Below are 15,783 nucleotides of genomic sequence, written 5' to 3'. Positions count from 1 at the left end.
TTGTGTCACAAAGACTTTATACGGGATACGCCGTGTATTGAAACATGCACATCCCGAGAGCGCCGTACCTTCCCAACCACACCGAAGAGTTTGGAGTTGATTAAGCGAATTCACTGCCACTTCCTGCTCTTCGCCTGAGCATGGATGATTTAAAGTTTTAGTTCATTACCGTCATGATTTGAGAATTTAACGAGGCTTTGCATGGTCATCCACACGCGCGCGCGCGCGCACGTAACATAGGTGCAAACAATACACATGTAAATTTCCCAACCGAAAGGGCTCAAGTGCTGCATAGTTATTTATATGGGATTTGGGGTGTCCAAATAATTTGGATATGTTGTATGCCTCTATGGTTATGCATGTAATAACTTTGATTTATTTCTATGATTAGCCTCCATTCATTTTTATCATTCTTGTCTTTTTCATAATGTGATGGTAAACTGGAACTTTCAAAGCGGCCGTCCCACTGGCTGCAGGGTGTGAACTATCTTGACAACAAATACAGGATCTTTGACCATATAGGGATCGCTCAAGAAATTGAAGCAGCCAGTGTCTTGGAAAGTAAGGCAGAGTGTGTGACCAATACAAAGGGGAAAGTATCTACAATGGCAAGACAGGCTACGAAGTTTTACGATCTCTCGTCCAGACTACTGACGGGAGAAACGTTTAATTTATCCTCCCTGAAGGGCAAAGTTGTCCTCATTGAAAATGTCGCGTCTCTCTGAGGTACGACCACCAGGGATTACACCCAGATGAACGAGCTCCACGAACGGTACGCCGGCAAGGGGCTTGTGATTCTGGGAGTGCCCTGCAACCAGTTCGGCCATCAGGTGAGCAATGACCGTCACAGGCCTGCTGTCTTATCGACTTTAAGCCACACTGTGGTTATTTGTATTTGTATGTATTTTTCTTATTTATTTTAGTTTAGACTTTGCAGTATAGTTAACCAGTTATAAAACATAATACAGCTATTGTAAAAAAGGGTTAGGAGGAACTATGAACTTAATCAAATGGAGGCAATTGTGTGCCTATTTTACACTTGCTTTACATTGTTAACGTTTACTTAGTTGGTTTCAGGTTTAGATTTAGTCTTATATAACGTTATTCTGTGTCTGCTACGGACATAATAATGTTATTAGATACATTATTTAAGACATTTTTTTCGACCGTTGAATAATTAAGTTCCTCTGACAGTTTCAAAATCAGGGATATAGAGGAAACAGGAAATGTGGTAAAGTTATTTGGTTTCAGAACAAAAAGCCATACTTGTTTGTAACTGGTTCCTTGTAACTAAATGCATGCAAGGTTTTCTGCTTGACAATTATAATACACACAACAAAAAATATGTTTTTACTATCTTCCTTTATAATTTGTTTATGGCATCAATATTAGTAACTCATTAATAGCCGGTTACGCACATGATGGTTCAAATACGGAGCAGGAAGTTGAACAGTCTGAGGGAGGAGGGGTCATCTCTCCTCCCTCAGACTTGTTTAAGATAAAGAAAACAAAAACAGATCAATTCTGTTGACAGAGGAACCTGTGCAACCCAAATGTTTGCCCTGTGTTAGAATGGTTTCCTTAACAGATTACCAATATGTTAAACTACATTTCTCTATGAGCCATTAATACAATTTTCTTCAACAATTTCAGACTTTAAGCCAAGTAGTAATGTAGGTCTAAGTGTTCAGTCAAGCTTTTCACTCATCTTGTTTTAACAAACCTTTAATGTCCTATGAGAGTATCTCCTGATCACTAACATCATTATATATATGTAATTCATGTCTATAGGGACACCATGTTGGACTTTATCAATAACTTCCTATTGTAAACCGAACACCTCTGCTATCTCAAATGTCTCCCAATGACACATACTCTTCTGATCCACCCATACAGGAGAACTGCAAGAATGAGGAAATCATTTTGTCCCTGAAGTATATCCGTCCTGGAAATGGTTTTGAGCCCAAGTTTAAGCTCCTGGAGAAAGTGGATGTGAACGGGAACGATGCCCACCCCCTGTTTGTGTTCCTGAGGGAACAGCTCCCTGCTCCCAGTGACGACCCATCTGCCCTGATGACCGACCCCAAGCTGATCATGTGGAGCCCGGTGTGCAGGAACGACGTGGCCTGGAACTTCGAGAAGTTCCTAATCGGGTCGGATGGAGTGCCCTTCAAGCGCTACAGCAGGAGGTTCCTCACCAGCGACATCGAGGGAGACATCAAGAAGCTCCTCAGTCAGGCCAACTAAAGAAGCCGTCCTCCAAAATGCTGTCCATCCTAAAGCTTGCACCAGCACGATGAGTGTGACCTTCACGTCCCCTTGAGGCTCATTGTTTTCCCCTCCATAGCTTCTGTAGATGTTATACGGCACTTATCCAGACCACCTGTGCTCTCTTATATGCAGTGATGGCTGTGTTCTGTTCTTTTACTACATGAAGTCACCCTCTGAAACCAACTCGTTGTGAGGGGGGTATCTGATGAAATGTAAAAGGCTGAATGTGTGCAGCTGCACTGTGTGCATGTATAGCACAGCTGTGTTTCAGGGACCAATAAACTTATTTTTTCAAACGTTTTCTGACTACCCCTCTGTGAATTCATAGCAACACAATTTTTTACACCAACCATAACACGGCCAATTTTGATTAACTCCATATTGTTTAATTCAAATATCATTCCATATGTCCACTGAAGATCTGGTATGAAAATTCAACTTTTCTTACAAATATCCATGCAGGATTTAATGCTGCTATTGTTATTTTGAACACTGGATAGCACTTTGAAGTCTTATTTTGACCTTCTTTTATATTGGTTTTATACCAGGGTACCATTGTAATTGTACAAATAAACTTTCTTATCTAGGATATTAACTGTAATCAGATCATAGTTCATTGTTGCAACCAGTCATCAAAGTTGCAGCAACTGCAATGAAGATCATTTTGAAATACAGTTATCAGACAACCACTACTGACATTACACCGGCTTTGGTGTGGGTTTATCAAATTACATATACTATTTTTTTGCTGCGTATAATTATTCCAAACAAACCACCCTGTTGAGGCTTCCAGTCTTTATTGTACTTCGAATTCAAATATTTCTCAGTTAAAAACAAATACTCTCGATATCGGCAATAAGATAAATATGAAGACAAGAATTTATACACCTATTTTCAATAGTGTGATCATGTACATCTCTAGGGTTATCTTCGAGTTTGAATTGCTGTCGTGATTTAGTGGGAAAACAAGATCCTCAGCATTTAGCAGCTGAATGTTGTTTTCAAAGTATCTAGGATTCCTAAAATGATGTAAAGCTTTTCTAAGCATAGGCTTGAATGAGTATATTTAGGTAGTTAACTTTCAAATGACATGATCGTGAGGACCAACCAGCAAAGAGGGCACTTGGAGGTCCTGCATATCAACATGCTGTGATGCAACAAAGTGCAGAATTTATGCCACAGAACAAGACTTCAGGAAACAGATTCATTAAGTTCTAACTGCCATCTGGTTTCCCCAGAGGATCCTTGAGACTGACTATAGGTAAATGTGTTTAAGACACCTGTTATAACTGTGCTTCCTGTGATAACTGTGTATGCAATGACCCAAATCAGAAAGACTAAAAAAGGGATTCTTCTCTTAAGTTACCAGCAGAGACAGCCTTATGTCTATGATCTCCGGAAGCAAAGAAATCGGGTCCACATGACCGCAGTCAGCTGTTTAAGTGCTGCTCTCATGACCCCATCTAATGACACATGTACATTGTCCCTAATCACAAGGAGCAAGTCAAGTTTCAGGAATAAAAGCACCACTTTTATACTAGTTTATTTTGCTTCACTCAGTGTGCTTTAAAGATATCAAATAACATAGCCATTTCAATACAGAGCTGCATTAATGTACAAGACTAGGGGTCTGATCAGGCAGCAATCAAAATATTCCTATAAGACACATTAAAATGATGTGGAAGTGAATGACAGACTACAACCCTTAATGCCTAGGCCAAATAATACAGATTTGTCATGTCCAGAAGCAGGTAGATAATGTACTCATGGAGAATTCAAAGTGCCCCCTTTTTTAGTCAGGCTGCAGGAATCAAAAGGCCGCTTTTGCATTGTGATTACAAAAAAAAAGGTAAAATAAACATTAGAAGCAGGGTAAGACTCCTCTCATGAGTTTAGGGTCCGAGAAACAGCAGAGCCCATTCTGTGCATCAAAGAAGAAGAAATTGATGGCTGAACAAAAACTGCTTCTGCCTCAATTCATGTCGGGATGCAGATTTTAAAACCTTGATAAAGAAATCCCCTCTGTGGTTTAGATTGCAACACAGAGCCAGCAGCACAACCGCAACAGTTAGACTGCGGCAGCCAGATCCGCCATCAGTGATCCACTCTGCAGGTGGAAGAAAGTCACAGGATTCTTCAACAAGCATGGCATGTATTGTTCCGCGTGCACATCACACTGTTAAAGTTTGCATTTACCTCAGCCCAGCAAGACTATCAAGAGTGAAATCCAGGCCAGTTTCTTGCTAATGTCTTATAAGATGGTACATTTCGCCATAAAAACCTCTGACCGCTTTGGTTGAAACAACATGTGCATTTGGCTTTTTTTCTATTCTTTTTTTTAGGTTTTTGACTGTTGTTGTTGTTAGCAACAGAAACATTTTTTTTTTTGTATCTACGCATGTGAGGGCACTTCTAACATTCTGTTTACCCAGTGAGAGGATCTCTATCCATTTATACTCCTCTTTACTTCCAGACTAGTAAACTATGCTCTGAGATCAGTGGGCCGCCCGCTGCAGGGAGGAAGTCTCTCAGGTCACTCTTCGGACATGGCTGTTGGCTCTAGTTGACAATATACGAGACAGCAATCAAATAAAATACGGGGAAGGAAGGGTAGATAATGTTGAGTCTGCGGAGTCCTCTGTCACTAAAGTAGCTTTGTGTGTGCGTCCAAGTGTCTCTATTTGCTGTATGTGTTTCAGTGCGTGTCCCTCTGCGTCAGGGCTCCTCAATTTGTGTCCATGTGATCTTCGGCTGCTTCTGGGGCTCCTCCCAGCGAGGCCGAGGGCTGAGGTTTGGAGGGGGCTTCCTCGTCTCTGCGCTGATAGAACAGCACGTAGGCTGCTTTAGTCTGCAAGGGGCGACATGGATACGATTACAAAACAAAAACAGGGACACTCGACACCACGGACAGAAGGCCATGAAGGCTTATCGTCATCAAGCATTGGTCACTGATAAAAGCACACCAAGGATTCCTTTATGCTGCATCTTTTGGGGAACAATACACCAACATTTATTCATATTGAAGAGGGAAAACTCACCACAATCTGGTCCTCTGAGGCAGAGGAGACACTGCTGTCATCAAAGTAATACCACTTTCCATCTACTTTATTCTTGCCATAAGCCGTGTCTGTTAGAGGGGAAGAAGTGTTAAACAAACAGCTCTTCAGTTCATTTGTTTATCCAGGAAGAGATACTGATCTCACACCGGCTCACTATCAATAAACACAGCTCACTCAAATAAAGACTTGACAATAGGTCAACAGAGAACAAAGAGGCCTAAGGCACTCTGCCATATTGATATGTAACTGGCTGGTGTCCATGGAGACAAAGCTGTCGTTCAGAATACAGTTTGACACATATTGATTGTGGGGGTGTTTAAAGAAACAAAATTGTGCCAGCACTAAAGGGTGGATATTTTGACTGAAAATACCAGTTAATTGTCAAAGGTTTGTGATGTGAAGCTACTTACAGTGACCCCCTCCCATTCCTCCATAGTGGTTCGACACGGCGATGAGGTCATACATGAAGGGGCCGGCCTTGGGGTCGGACACAAACTCTGACATGTTCAGATCCCTGAGTGAGAAAAACATACATCAGTCACAAGAGAACAAAATGGAATGGCCATCGCAACGAAACTGAGTAATTCAAATTAGAATACCCGCAAAATTGATTCAGTTACTATCAGATTTGGAAAACAAAGCATACTGTACTGTATGTCTAAGCCAACCTTAGTGAGCATGACTCAGCATGTTTTGAAAGCTGGACTTCATGTTTTCAGCCTACTGGTTTCTAGTTGATCAAGTTTCTCAACAGACACGATGCCAAGAGTGAGACAGGAAGAAAGAAACCGACTGTATTGTGTACTACCTTAAACAGGTAAACGACTCATGATAAAAGACTATTTCTGAGAGCTATAAAAGTTATACAACAAGACAGTTAGGGACAATAAGAACACAGGTGTAATTGTTCTTTATAGTATGATGCAAGTTTGCTGAAGCCAAAGTCCATTTCCAAGTCCAAAACAAGTATTTCCTCATTCCGACCCCGAAGTGTTCTTTGGGTTGTACACTTTAGCTCCCCCTGGTGTTAAAGGGCCACTTGCACTGAAGCGTTTCTCAGTTCCTTGGGCACAATATAAACGAATGACAATCACTACTTTCAAATTGAGTGACCTAATGTGTATCCACAGCTATAAATAAAATTGAGCAACACTTAGTGGCCATAATCTATTGTACTGCTCTTCCGACGAACATTAATAATGGTAATAATGAAAAACTGATACAACATGAATCTTAAGTTCAAATCTAAAAGGCTCTACACGTCAACTATCAAAAGTGAATTCTTCTAAAGACTCGAAAAGTAAAATTTTCTTCATCAAACGTGAGAATTTTAGACTCCTCCCATTACGTTAACGAGCAGTCCAGCCAGCATACCTGATGGGAAAGTCCACCACCGTGTCCAGCTTGTCCCTCCAACACCGGTTGTAGGAGAAGCGCTTCAGATGAACTACCAGAATGCGAGGCAGCGACCACAAGTCAAACTTCTTTGTGGCCTGTTGGTGTTTCTTACATGTTGGACAATACCTGCATTTAGAAAAAGATTGCATTCATATGACCATGGTTTTTGTTTGACACTGAATTAGGCTGCAGTTGTCGTGAACTCTACCATGGATCGTGTTCTCCCAGCGTCTCCATGGTTGTAAAGAGCTCCGTGCATTCCCTCAGAGCCACAGTGGCTTTCTTCTTCTGGGGCTGGAGCATGCTCTCGTGCTTCTCATAGGCCTGCACACAATATTCACACAAGAATAAATACAGTGTTTGGAGTTATTGTGACAGGATTTTTTTTTTTTGATGAACGTTACCCTGCTGACCTCTGCTTCCTGTTCGTCATAACACAGTTTCTTTGACTCCGTGTCCCAGTCGATCGCCACTGTGGAATGTGCTGCAGAGAAGAGTGTGGAGAGGCTTTGTCAACAAAATGTGGCTTTCAAAAGATCAAGATCAATAAAATAACTTCAAGAGATTAGCACTCACGATTGAGTTTGAGGACGTTTCCATCACAGGGCAGCGGGCTGATGTTAGCTGTTCCGTAAGAGTTAACAATGCTAAAAGAGAAGAGTTTGGCTGGAGACGAGTTCCTCTTGGGTGTGTCTCCTTTAGACCCATTTTCCAAGTCAGACGCTTCCTCTTCCTCCTCTTCGGAGTGGCCATTCTCTGGCTCTGGACTCACCTGGTGGTCCATGGCCTCCTCACCTGAACAAACAACAATGAAATAATTTCTTTGGAGTTGTTTGGCACAGATCATTTTTTTCCTTCCACCCTTTTTTAAAATGTGGTGATGAGTAATGTTGGCTGCGTACCATCGTATACCCCGTTAGTTTCATGGCCGGTCCCTGAGTGGTTGCTGCCGTTACTGGAGCTGGCACTGCACGATGCCCCGTCTGACAGCGGGCTGCCGCAGCCACCCAGGCTGGCATTGGCATTGGCATTAGATGCTGTGGAACATTCAGGAGCCTGGCTGCAGCTGGCAAAGGTCGCTGAGGCTGAGGCCGAGGCCCTGCTTTCACCATTCGGGGTTGGGGATTGTTTTACATAGCGCCTGCAAAAAGAAACAAGGGAGATTAGTTAACCAGCAGATACACTCACGTTTTTTATTAGCAGTCACACGGCACTGTCAGGCTGTTTCCTCTTTACTCTGCACTCAGAAGGTCCTTACCCAATCCTCTCTAGGATCTTTTCGTACAGCACGTCTGCTATGAGGTTGTGTCTGGGCACGGTGATGAGTAAAGGCTGGCCAAACAGCATGGTGCTGCTGGAGCTTCCTACATGCTTGGAGTGGCGTTCTCTGAAATATACAGGTAGGTTCATCTTTTCGCTGTCCTCTTCCTGTACCTCATACCTGCAAGGAGCAACAACACAAAATACACATTAGATACACTTAGTATTAAACAGCCAACTCAGTGACCATCTAAAAACATCTCCGCTTTCAGTCGTGAACGAGACTTACACAAAGATGTCATCTTTTTCCATGATTTGGTTCAGGCCATCATCCCGTCTATATATTTTATGGAACCTATGATTGTAAACGTCGGCAACCACCATCTAAAAAGAGGATGAAATTGCAAAGTTGGCACATTATTTGAACCCAAGACAAAGGAAACCTAAAGCTAGATGGTTAAAAAGGAATAAGTACTAACATTTTCAGAGGGGAATCCACAGAGCTTGGACAAGGCGCTGCACAGGTCTGTCACTGTGCCCAGTTTAGGGACGACCACTCGATACTGTCGGGGGGGAAAAGTTACATAATTAAACACCAAGTACAAATCCAACTCTGTTTTTCAAAACTGCATTGCTAGTATTAGTTAGTTGGTATTAATTATTATGACTTTATTTATAGTCGTAGTCTAAAGCAGTAAACCCTGAAGCTTCATTCCACCTCACCTGTGTGGGTCTGGACTGAGGGTCTGACCGCACCAAGAACACCTCCATAGTCCGGTCCTTCTTCATGGGCAGAGGCAATGTGAGGTAGCAGAAGGGGTCAAAGGTCACAGACACCTTGGAGCACTCTGGACAAACCAGAGTGGATTTGAAGAGGCCGTGGAAAATATCGACTATGATAGAGTCATTGCGCAAGCGGTGGTTTGTCCAAGCTTCCTTTGCAACGATCTGTCACAAAAACAGAACGACTTTCATTAGATGTTGTCGTTAAACCTCAGAAGAAACGGTGCATCTTGATATTGTAATGTAGTTCATTGAAGCATTTTGCGCTTTTATTAAAAATAGAACAATGTAAATCAAAGCCCCCAATGTGTAGCTTCAAAACAAAAGCCTATGCTATGTCTTGTAGCTCCGTCAAATCTCTTTAACTCAACTTCACCAATAAACACAACGAATGTATGAAAACAGTTTGAAGATTTCTTGATTTCTGAAATGTGTCTAAAACCACAGATACCCAGTTCAACGCTGTTTCTGTTTGTTCTATGTTGTACCTCATCCGGCCGCCCCTCTGCATCCCTCAGGGCCAGGTAGGGTTTCTTCTTGACGCGGTTCAAATCTTCATGAGTCCGTCGAGCAGGAAGGCCAACAGCTCCTGCGAGTCCTGCTGCTGGTAACCTGAAAACTGAGGGGCAAAACGGCCCACCTGGGTCTGGAAACAAAGAGGTAGTTTTGGTTTAAAAAGTCCAGATTATAAATGGGTCATTTCAATCTGTAGACATTCACTTCAGATGACCCAACTCACTTTGAATGTACGTGGGGCCACATAGCTGCTGCGACTCAACCACATCTGCTTTACTAAATCTGCATAGGCCTCCGCTATCTCGCCCCTCATGCCAAGGGGATTCTCTCGGTTAATCTCCGCTTCGTACTGGTCTTCGAGGAAGTATTCTGTGAGTGGGGATGCATTACTCAGGCACTGGAAGAAGAGGAATAAAGGATATTATGTGATCATAGAAGCCTAAAACACAGCTGAATCGAAGTTGTAACATTAGTCGTTTGTTTTCTATACCTGGAGGGCAGAGTTCATGAAGCAGGTGTTGCCCAAATTACTGAGACCACACAGGCCCGGCTGTGACTGCGACTCTCTGTAATTGTAGGAGGAGCTGTACGAATTGTAGCCTCCCAATCTGTTGAAGAGCAGATCTGTTACTAAGGGTATCCTCAAAGATACTGTGCTGTAATAAAGCCAAATAATTCAAAGCATGACACTCAATGATGGTATAAGGATAAAATATCACATTGACAAAATACCACTTCATGTGTGTCCTCTATAATATTGCTTAGGCTACCACCCTGTCTCCTACTTATTAAGAATACACAAAGGCATGCAAATCCTGAACAAATTATCATGTACGGTGTCCTTGAGTGCCGAGAAAGGCGCATTCAAATCAAATCTATTATTATTATTATTATTATTATTATTAATAAATATATGTCCAAGAAGTTCACACAAACCCAGGGCAGTTTAACATGTTGTTGAATATCCTAAATATATATTTTAGTTCTATATAACATTTTCCAATCCACTGATATTTTTCATCTCTTATTTTGCATTTTATATCAAATAGTGTCTTCAGCACAGACACACATATTGAGCAGGGAACTAATTATGGTAATGTTTTCTACTTGAGTGCACAAAGCTTGTATCTCTCTTGAAAAAAACATTCTATTACCAAAAACAGAGCAGTTAAAAACGGTTCTTGCTACAGAGTTATATGACGATGATATTTTCCTCTGGAGTTGGTTGTATCAATATTATCTACTTTGAGAGGCCAGTTCATTAGCCACATCCAACGCTATCCAACACAACGGTGGACAAATACTTCTAACTGCCATTCAAAATAATGTGATCAGTCTACACTCTCCCATGTGGAGACGAGTTGGACACATTCAAAAGGCTTTGGAAGCAGAAGCATGTACCAAATCAATTGGTACTTGTGTATATCGACTAATAAACCTGCCTTCTCTCATGAAATTAAAAAATAATCCATCAACTCTTCCTTAACTTCACAAAGAGCTAAAGCGAGCACCTTAAGACCATAATGCTTTTTTCAATGAAGCACTATAACGGACCCATGCTGCCAACATGTTCCTCACAATGCTACATGATTGAAAGTATGCTCATACAGCTCTGGGGTGTATCTACATCTCTCATAAAAGCCGGTTTTTAAATGGGTGTTGACATGTACTTATCCCTGGGTGACACACTGTGACATTGAAAGCAAACTAAACACACCCGATACAAAACAAATTGTCAAATGGAAACTGATGAATAGACTAAGCAGTAAAAAGCAGAAGAGCTGTAAAAGATGAATGATATTACAGGAAGCACATGATTGTGTAACAAAGTGATCTGTCAGTAAAGAGTAAATATATTTATGACTAGTTTAGGTAGATACAATAGCTAAGTGTGATAAGTCTAATTCTAAACCTGTGTTTTGCTCCGCTCACTGGTCCCCTCACAGCCGGCAGAGCTGCAGGTGATCCGGGGATGCTGCGTACTTTCTAAATAGCGTACTATAATAACAAACTTGCTCAGCCTTTGAAACTGAAACCATTTTGAGAGACTTTTTTTTTGGTTTTCCTGGCAGAGAATGGAATAATAACAGAGGGAATGACATTAAAACATCGGCCAAGAAATTTGGCATCGGTGCATCCCTAAATATTAGTAATCTGTCAACTATTTTGTTATGTTAACAAAAACGTCATGCTTTGGTGAGTGGCTGTAGAGGCTAATGCAGTGTACTCATTCCAGGGTATATTACAAGGGCGCTAACGTCAGTTCCGGCCAAAATGACGGCCCCGGCCACTTTCATATATTGCACCTCAAACATCAAATAAATCCAAAGTTACGGTTTCTTTACTTCCTCTACAAAAAAAAAGGAACAGTAAAAGAAACTATTTGATTCAGAAGTCACAGTTTCGGTGTAAGCTGTCTGCCACTCGTCTTCCGGCAGACGGACCGGACATCGATCCCCTATTTATTTAGAGCTCCGTAAAAACAAAGCTGCCTATTTGGCACGATTTTCATATATTTGGAGTAATCATACAAACATATTGTTTTCTGGCATCAATTTAAAATATGGGGAATATCTATATTTTGGTATGAGGGCGTACGCCGAAAGTAAGAGGGTGCAGCACCCCTGTGAACCGGGCAGACAAAACCCTGGAGTCAATTTATATGTTAATGCAAGAATAATGTGTGAAAATCTGCATTTAATCTTGTATAAAATACACAGAAATTAGAAATATAGGATACGCAAGTTCCACTATAACAAGCAATAAGTCTTTGGAGCTGTCCGTAGCTGAGGAAGTAACAGCTACAAAAGAACATAAGGGCGCGTTCAGACTAGCCTTGTTTAGTTTGGTCGAACCTCAGAATGTCCTGTGCCATATAAAGCACACAGTAAACGCCCAGGAGGTAAAGGATCGTCTCTGTGAATGGAGTAAAGAGTGAGTGAAGCGGAGATCTCTTGCCTGTTGCCGGAGGAGGTGCTGTTGTTGAGTGTGTAGCCAGGGCTGCTGTCTCCATTGGTCACTGTTGAGGAGATACTGGCTGTTGAGTTGGAGGAGAGCTTTGGGGAGGTAGTGAAATTCCTGGATGGGGTTGTACTTGATCTGGTGAACAAGAGCAAAATCATCATTTAGAAAGCACATGTGTGTAAAAAATAAAGATCATTGTTCAATGTTGTTTTAACAAAACAAAAATGCTCTAAAAGTCTATACGAGGATACAATTCACCAAATGTCCCTGAATGACAAAAAACCACAACAAGGTATTTGCTTACTTGGAATGGGACGCTTGTCTGGGCCACGTCCCATCGTCATTCTTCCGCTCAATCACAAGCACCTGTGGTAAAACAAGCTAAATGAGAGCTATGCTGGCACAAATGACCTTCATGTCCGAGCTATCATGTCTCAGGCCTGAATTTAATACTAACAGTTAAACCTGTGCCAAGTGTTGCAGAGCTTTAGCAGCTGTACTGTATGTAGGTCTATCAACTTCACTTCCTTCCATGTGTGATTTGTCTGTTGTTGACCTCCAGCTTGCAGTTTTAAAACATGGCTGCTGTTTACTCTCAAAAACATTTGTGCCATAGTGAAGTCATATTAGTAATACATTGCAATACAACTGAACCATAACCTGAACTTTATGACAACACATTTTGACCTCAACAATATATACATATGATTGCAACGCTGAGTTTTTGTACTACAATAGACTCAGAGTTCCTGTTATTTTGTACAATGCCCGTCAATGAATTATGCATGCGCAGTGAGTACAAGTACTTTACTGGGCTGTGGAGTTCCTCAAAAGAAATGAGGAACAGAGTCTCTCATTGATCTGAAGGGTATTTGAATAACACAGCTCTACATTACCTGCCCCTGGAAGAGACCAGCATCCTGTACAGTGCTGTCCGGCTTATTCAGCTGCTCGTAGGTGTTGCTCATGTATTTGTTCCAGAGCCGTGTCTCCTTCTCCGATGGGATATTGAAAAGCGTCCTCATTTCTTTCTCTATGGTATCTGAAAAAATAAGATTTGCAGAGCTTGTTTATTATTATGATCTTATCGTATCACTTTGCCATGCTTTCAGTGTGTAGGAAGCCATCTATTTAGTTTTTTTAATGCCAAGTTAAATACATAAAACAATGTGGCCCCTTACCTATAGTATCAGCTTTACTAAAATGACGTGTAACAACATTGTCCATGTTGTCATTCTCACACAAGTTCAGCTCCAGCAAATAGACCTCCACTTTACAGTGCTTGACAAACATGCCATGTTCGACAACCTGGAGCAGAAAGGAGACATTTAGGAGCCCATTCCAACACTGAATGGTCAAAATAAACAAAGCAAAAATTGACAACAGTGTTACCTTTCTGACGATGGGTCTCTGGCACTCAAGGCAGCTGTACCAGCTCACAAGCTTATTCCATGCTTCAGTGGGTACAAGGACATAGTCCAGTTCATCTATAAGGTGCTCTTTCAGGGACTGAGTCTCCTGGTCTTTAAAGAAAACAGGGGGAAAAATGATGACTACAGGGGGTAATACAACTCTTGTAATCTTTATGTGGGATTTGTGATGTTGTCAAAAGCACGCAATGAACGTCTTATGTATGTTTGTTTAAAGTTTACCTGAGAAGAGCCCAGAGTTATCAATTGGTCCTGGATAGAGGCTGCGTTCTCCAACATTGTACATGTCCCAGCTGTCAAATCCAACGTACTTCTTCCATTGTTTGAACCACCGGCTGTCGATTAGATACCTTAAAAAAAATAAGATGGTGCGAACACACTTAATTTTTCTGAGATCTATGAGACTTTATGAAGCATTTTTTGGTCACCATGTTTTTTTTATATCAAGCAAGGACAGAAAAGGGTCAAATGATGATACAAGATTATGTAACAACAAACTGCCTTGGCATTTGCAGCTATAGTAAGAGCAAGCTAGTTTGCCTTAATCTCGTCACAAGCAGGAATCTCCTTTAGTTAATAGGCTTGTTAGAAAGCATTCACAAAGTAAGCCGTTGAGTCGTGGATTTTGTTACCCTTACCACTGTCAGAATTAGTGCAACAGCTTCAAAACAGAGGAGTCTCAAAATGAAAGTGTGTGATCTTTGCCCCTTGAACTAAGGTTATTGTTTCTAGGCTATGCAACAGAGTTCAATCACACAATCATGCTCGTGTAAAATCACATCTTCCAGCTTGAATGCCATGAGACCGTAGCGTATCTTTAAATAAGTCACAGTGCCCTGAGACACTACATAAAGGCAATTACTGATTCATTTCAAACACCTTTTGTTATGGTGACCGAGTAGCTAGTAGCTGACAGACATAAAACAAGTGGTTCTTCTTTTGGTGTCCATTTCTATCAACAAAGAAGGCCATTTAAATTATTGCTCATCTGACTTTTCTCTGCGGTAGAATGTAAATGCAGTGGTAAAGCCTGTTTAATATACCAAACTCCCTAAGCCTAGGCCTGGCTGACCCATATGACATAAAACAATATGAGCTAAAACAGGCAGCAGGGCGGTAAAGAAACCTTTCAGACAACTTCGACAGGCATGTCAATACAAGCAGGTAATGACATCGCAAAAATATTCCTGCCAACAGGCCCGTTTCCTGATCACTAACGTTACTAATCTAGCAACGAGCCGGTAAGACTGGCAGGAGATTCCACCATCTGAATCCAGGGCCTGTTCTATCAGGCGAGTAGCCACCAAATCAGCCAACGTCACTTAACTTGTCACAAATGAGATATTAAGGTCCCAGTACTCAACACATGAGCCGCACAGCTAGCAATGTTAGTTTGATCGTTTACGGCCAACCTAACTAGTTGTTACTGCAGATTCCACTCTCAGCTGATACGTTGGAAAGTCAGGCTGGCTAACAACTAGCGTGCTAACTTGTTAACATTAGCTTGCCAGAATATAGCTCAGCAGCTTTCAATTTCCGACTTAAAACCATTGGTAGCGTTAGCTTGCTAGCTTTAGCGTCTTAGCGTTTCCTGTTTCTCACAAGCTAACGCTAGCTAGCTAACAGAAAACACCCTGGAAACGTTTGCCGCTGCCGATTCTTACCATTCGTCACCCTTTCTCAGAGTTGTTTTTAAAAGTGATCCAATAGTCTGTTTGTGATTTTCGGTTGAAGGGGTTGGCATTTGTGCTGCTACCGGCTCCGAGTCAGAATCTGCCGCGCCACCCGGCTCGGGTCCTCCTCCCTCGGCCATCATGCAGTGAGTGTGCCGGTATCGTGAACGCGCCGATGGAAGAGGCGCACTGTGGCGAGCTTCAGAGCGCTGCTCATGGGAAACGCTCTTCCTCTACGGTCAGTACAAGCAGAGCTCTATCGATCCAGTATGACTGCTCTGCAAACAGCATGGCCAAACCAGTCATTCATACGCCTATAAAACGCTATATGACATCAAGCCTACTAAAGGAGCTACTTAAAAAAATATGTTTTGTTATGACCTCAAACGTCTTCTGAAGCATCAACAAACCTCATCACTAATTTCACCT

At 41.8% G+C, this 15,783-nt stretch overlaps 2 protein-coding genes across 2 annotated transcripts; one reads left to right on the top strand and one right to left on the bottom strand.

Annotated features, from left to right (window-relative positions):
- Nucleotides 1-533: 533 nt before the first annotated feature.
- On the top strand, nucleotides 534-2,571 carry gpx1b (glutathione peroxidase 1b). Its single transcript, XM_063911396.1, has 2 exons — nucleotides 534-830; nucleotides 1,897-2,571. Exons 1-2 carry the CDS (start codon nucleotides 606-608, stop codon nucleotides 2,245-2,247), a joined length of 576 nt encoding a protein of 191 aa, XP_063767466.1. The 5' UTR covers nucleotides 534-605; the 3' UTR covers nucleotides 2,248-2,571.
- A 480-nt stretch (nucleotides 2,572-3,051) lies between these two features.
- On the bottom strand, nucleotides 3,052-15,571 carry usp4 (ubiquitin specific peptidase 4 (proto-oncogene)). Its single transcript, XM_063911394.1, is given in 24 exon segments — nucleotides 3,052-5,119; nucleotides 5,310-5,398; nucleotides 5,741-5,844; nucleotides 6,705-6,854; nucleotides 6,937-7,052; nucleotides 7,142-7,212; nucleotides 7,305-7,523; nucleotides 7,631-7,869; nucleotides 7,987-8,169; nucleotides 8,278-8,372; nucleotides 8,468-8,551; nucleotides 8,712-8,936; nucleotides 9,260-9,333; nucleotides 9,336-9,417; nucleotides 9,511-9,684; nucleotides 9,778-9,895; nucleotides 12,246-12,386; nucleotides 12,556-12,617; nucleotides 13,148-13,293; nucleotides 13,433-13,559; nucleotides 13,644-13,774; nucleotides 13,904-14,031; nucleotides 15,346-15,547; nucleotides 15,550-15,571. Coding segments are annotated over 24 exon segments (3,105 nt in total). The 3' UTR covers nucleotides 3,052-4,996.
- Nucleotides 15,572-15,783: the final 212 nt, after the last annotated feature.

Source organism: Eleginops maclovinus, chromosome 20 (genome assembly GCF_036324505.1).
Source record: "Eleginops maclovinus isolate JMC-PN-2008 ecotype Puerto Natales chromosome 20, JC_Emac_rtc_rv5, whole genome shotgun sequence".
Taxonomy (NCBI): Eukaryota; Metazoa; Chordata; class Actinopteri; order Perciformes; family Eleginopidae; genus Eleginops; species Eleginops maclovinus.
Note: the sequence above shows the minus strand (reverse complement) of the source record. Positions and strands in the feature narration are given on the sequence as shown.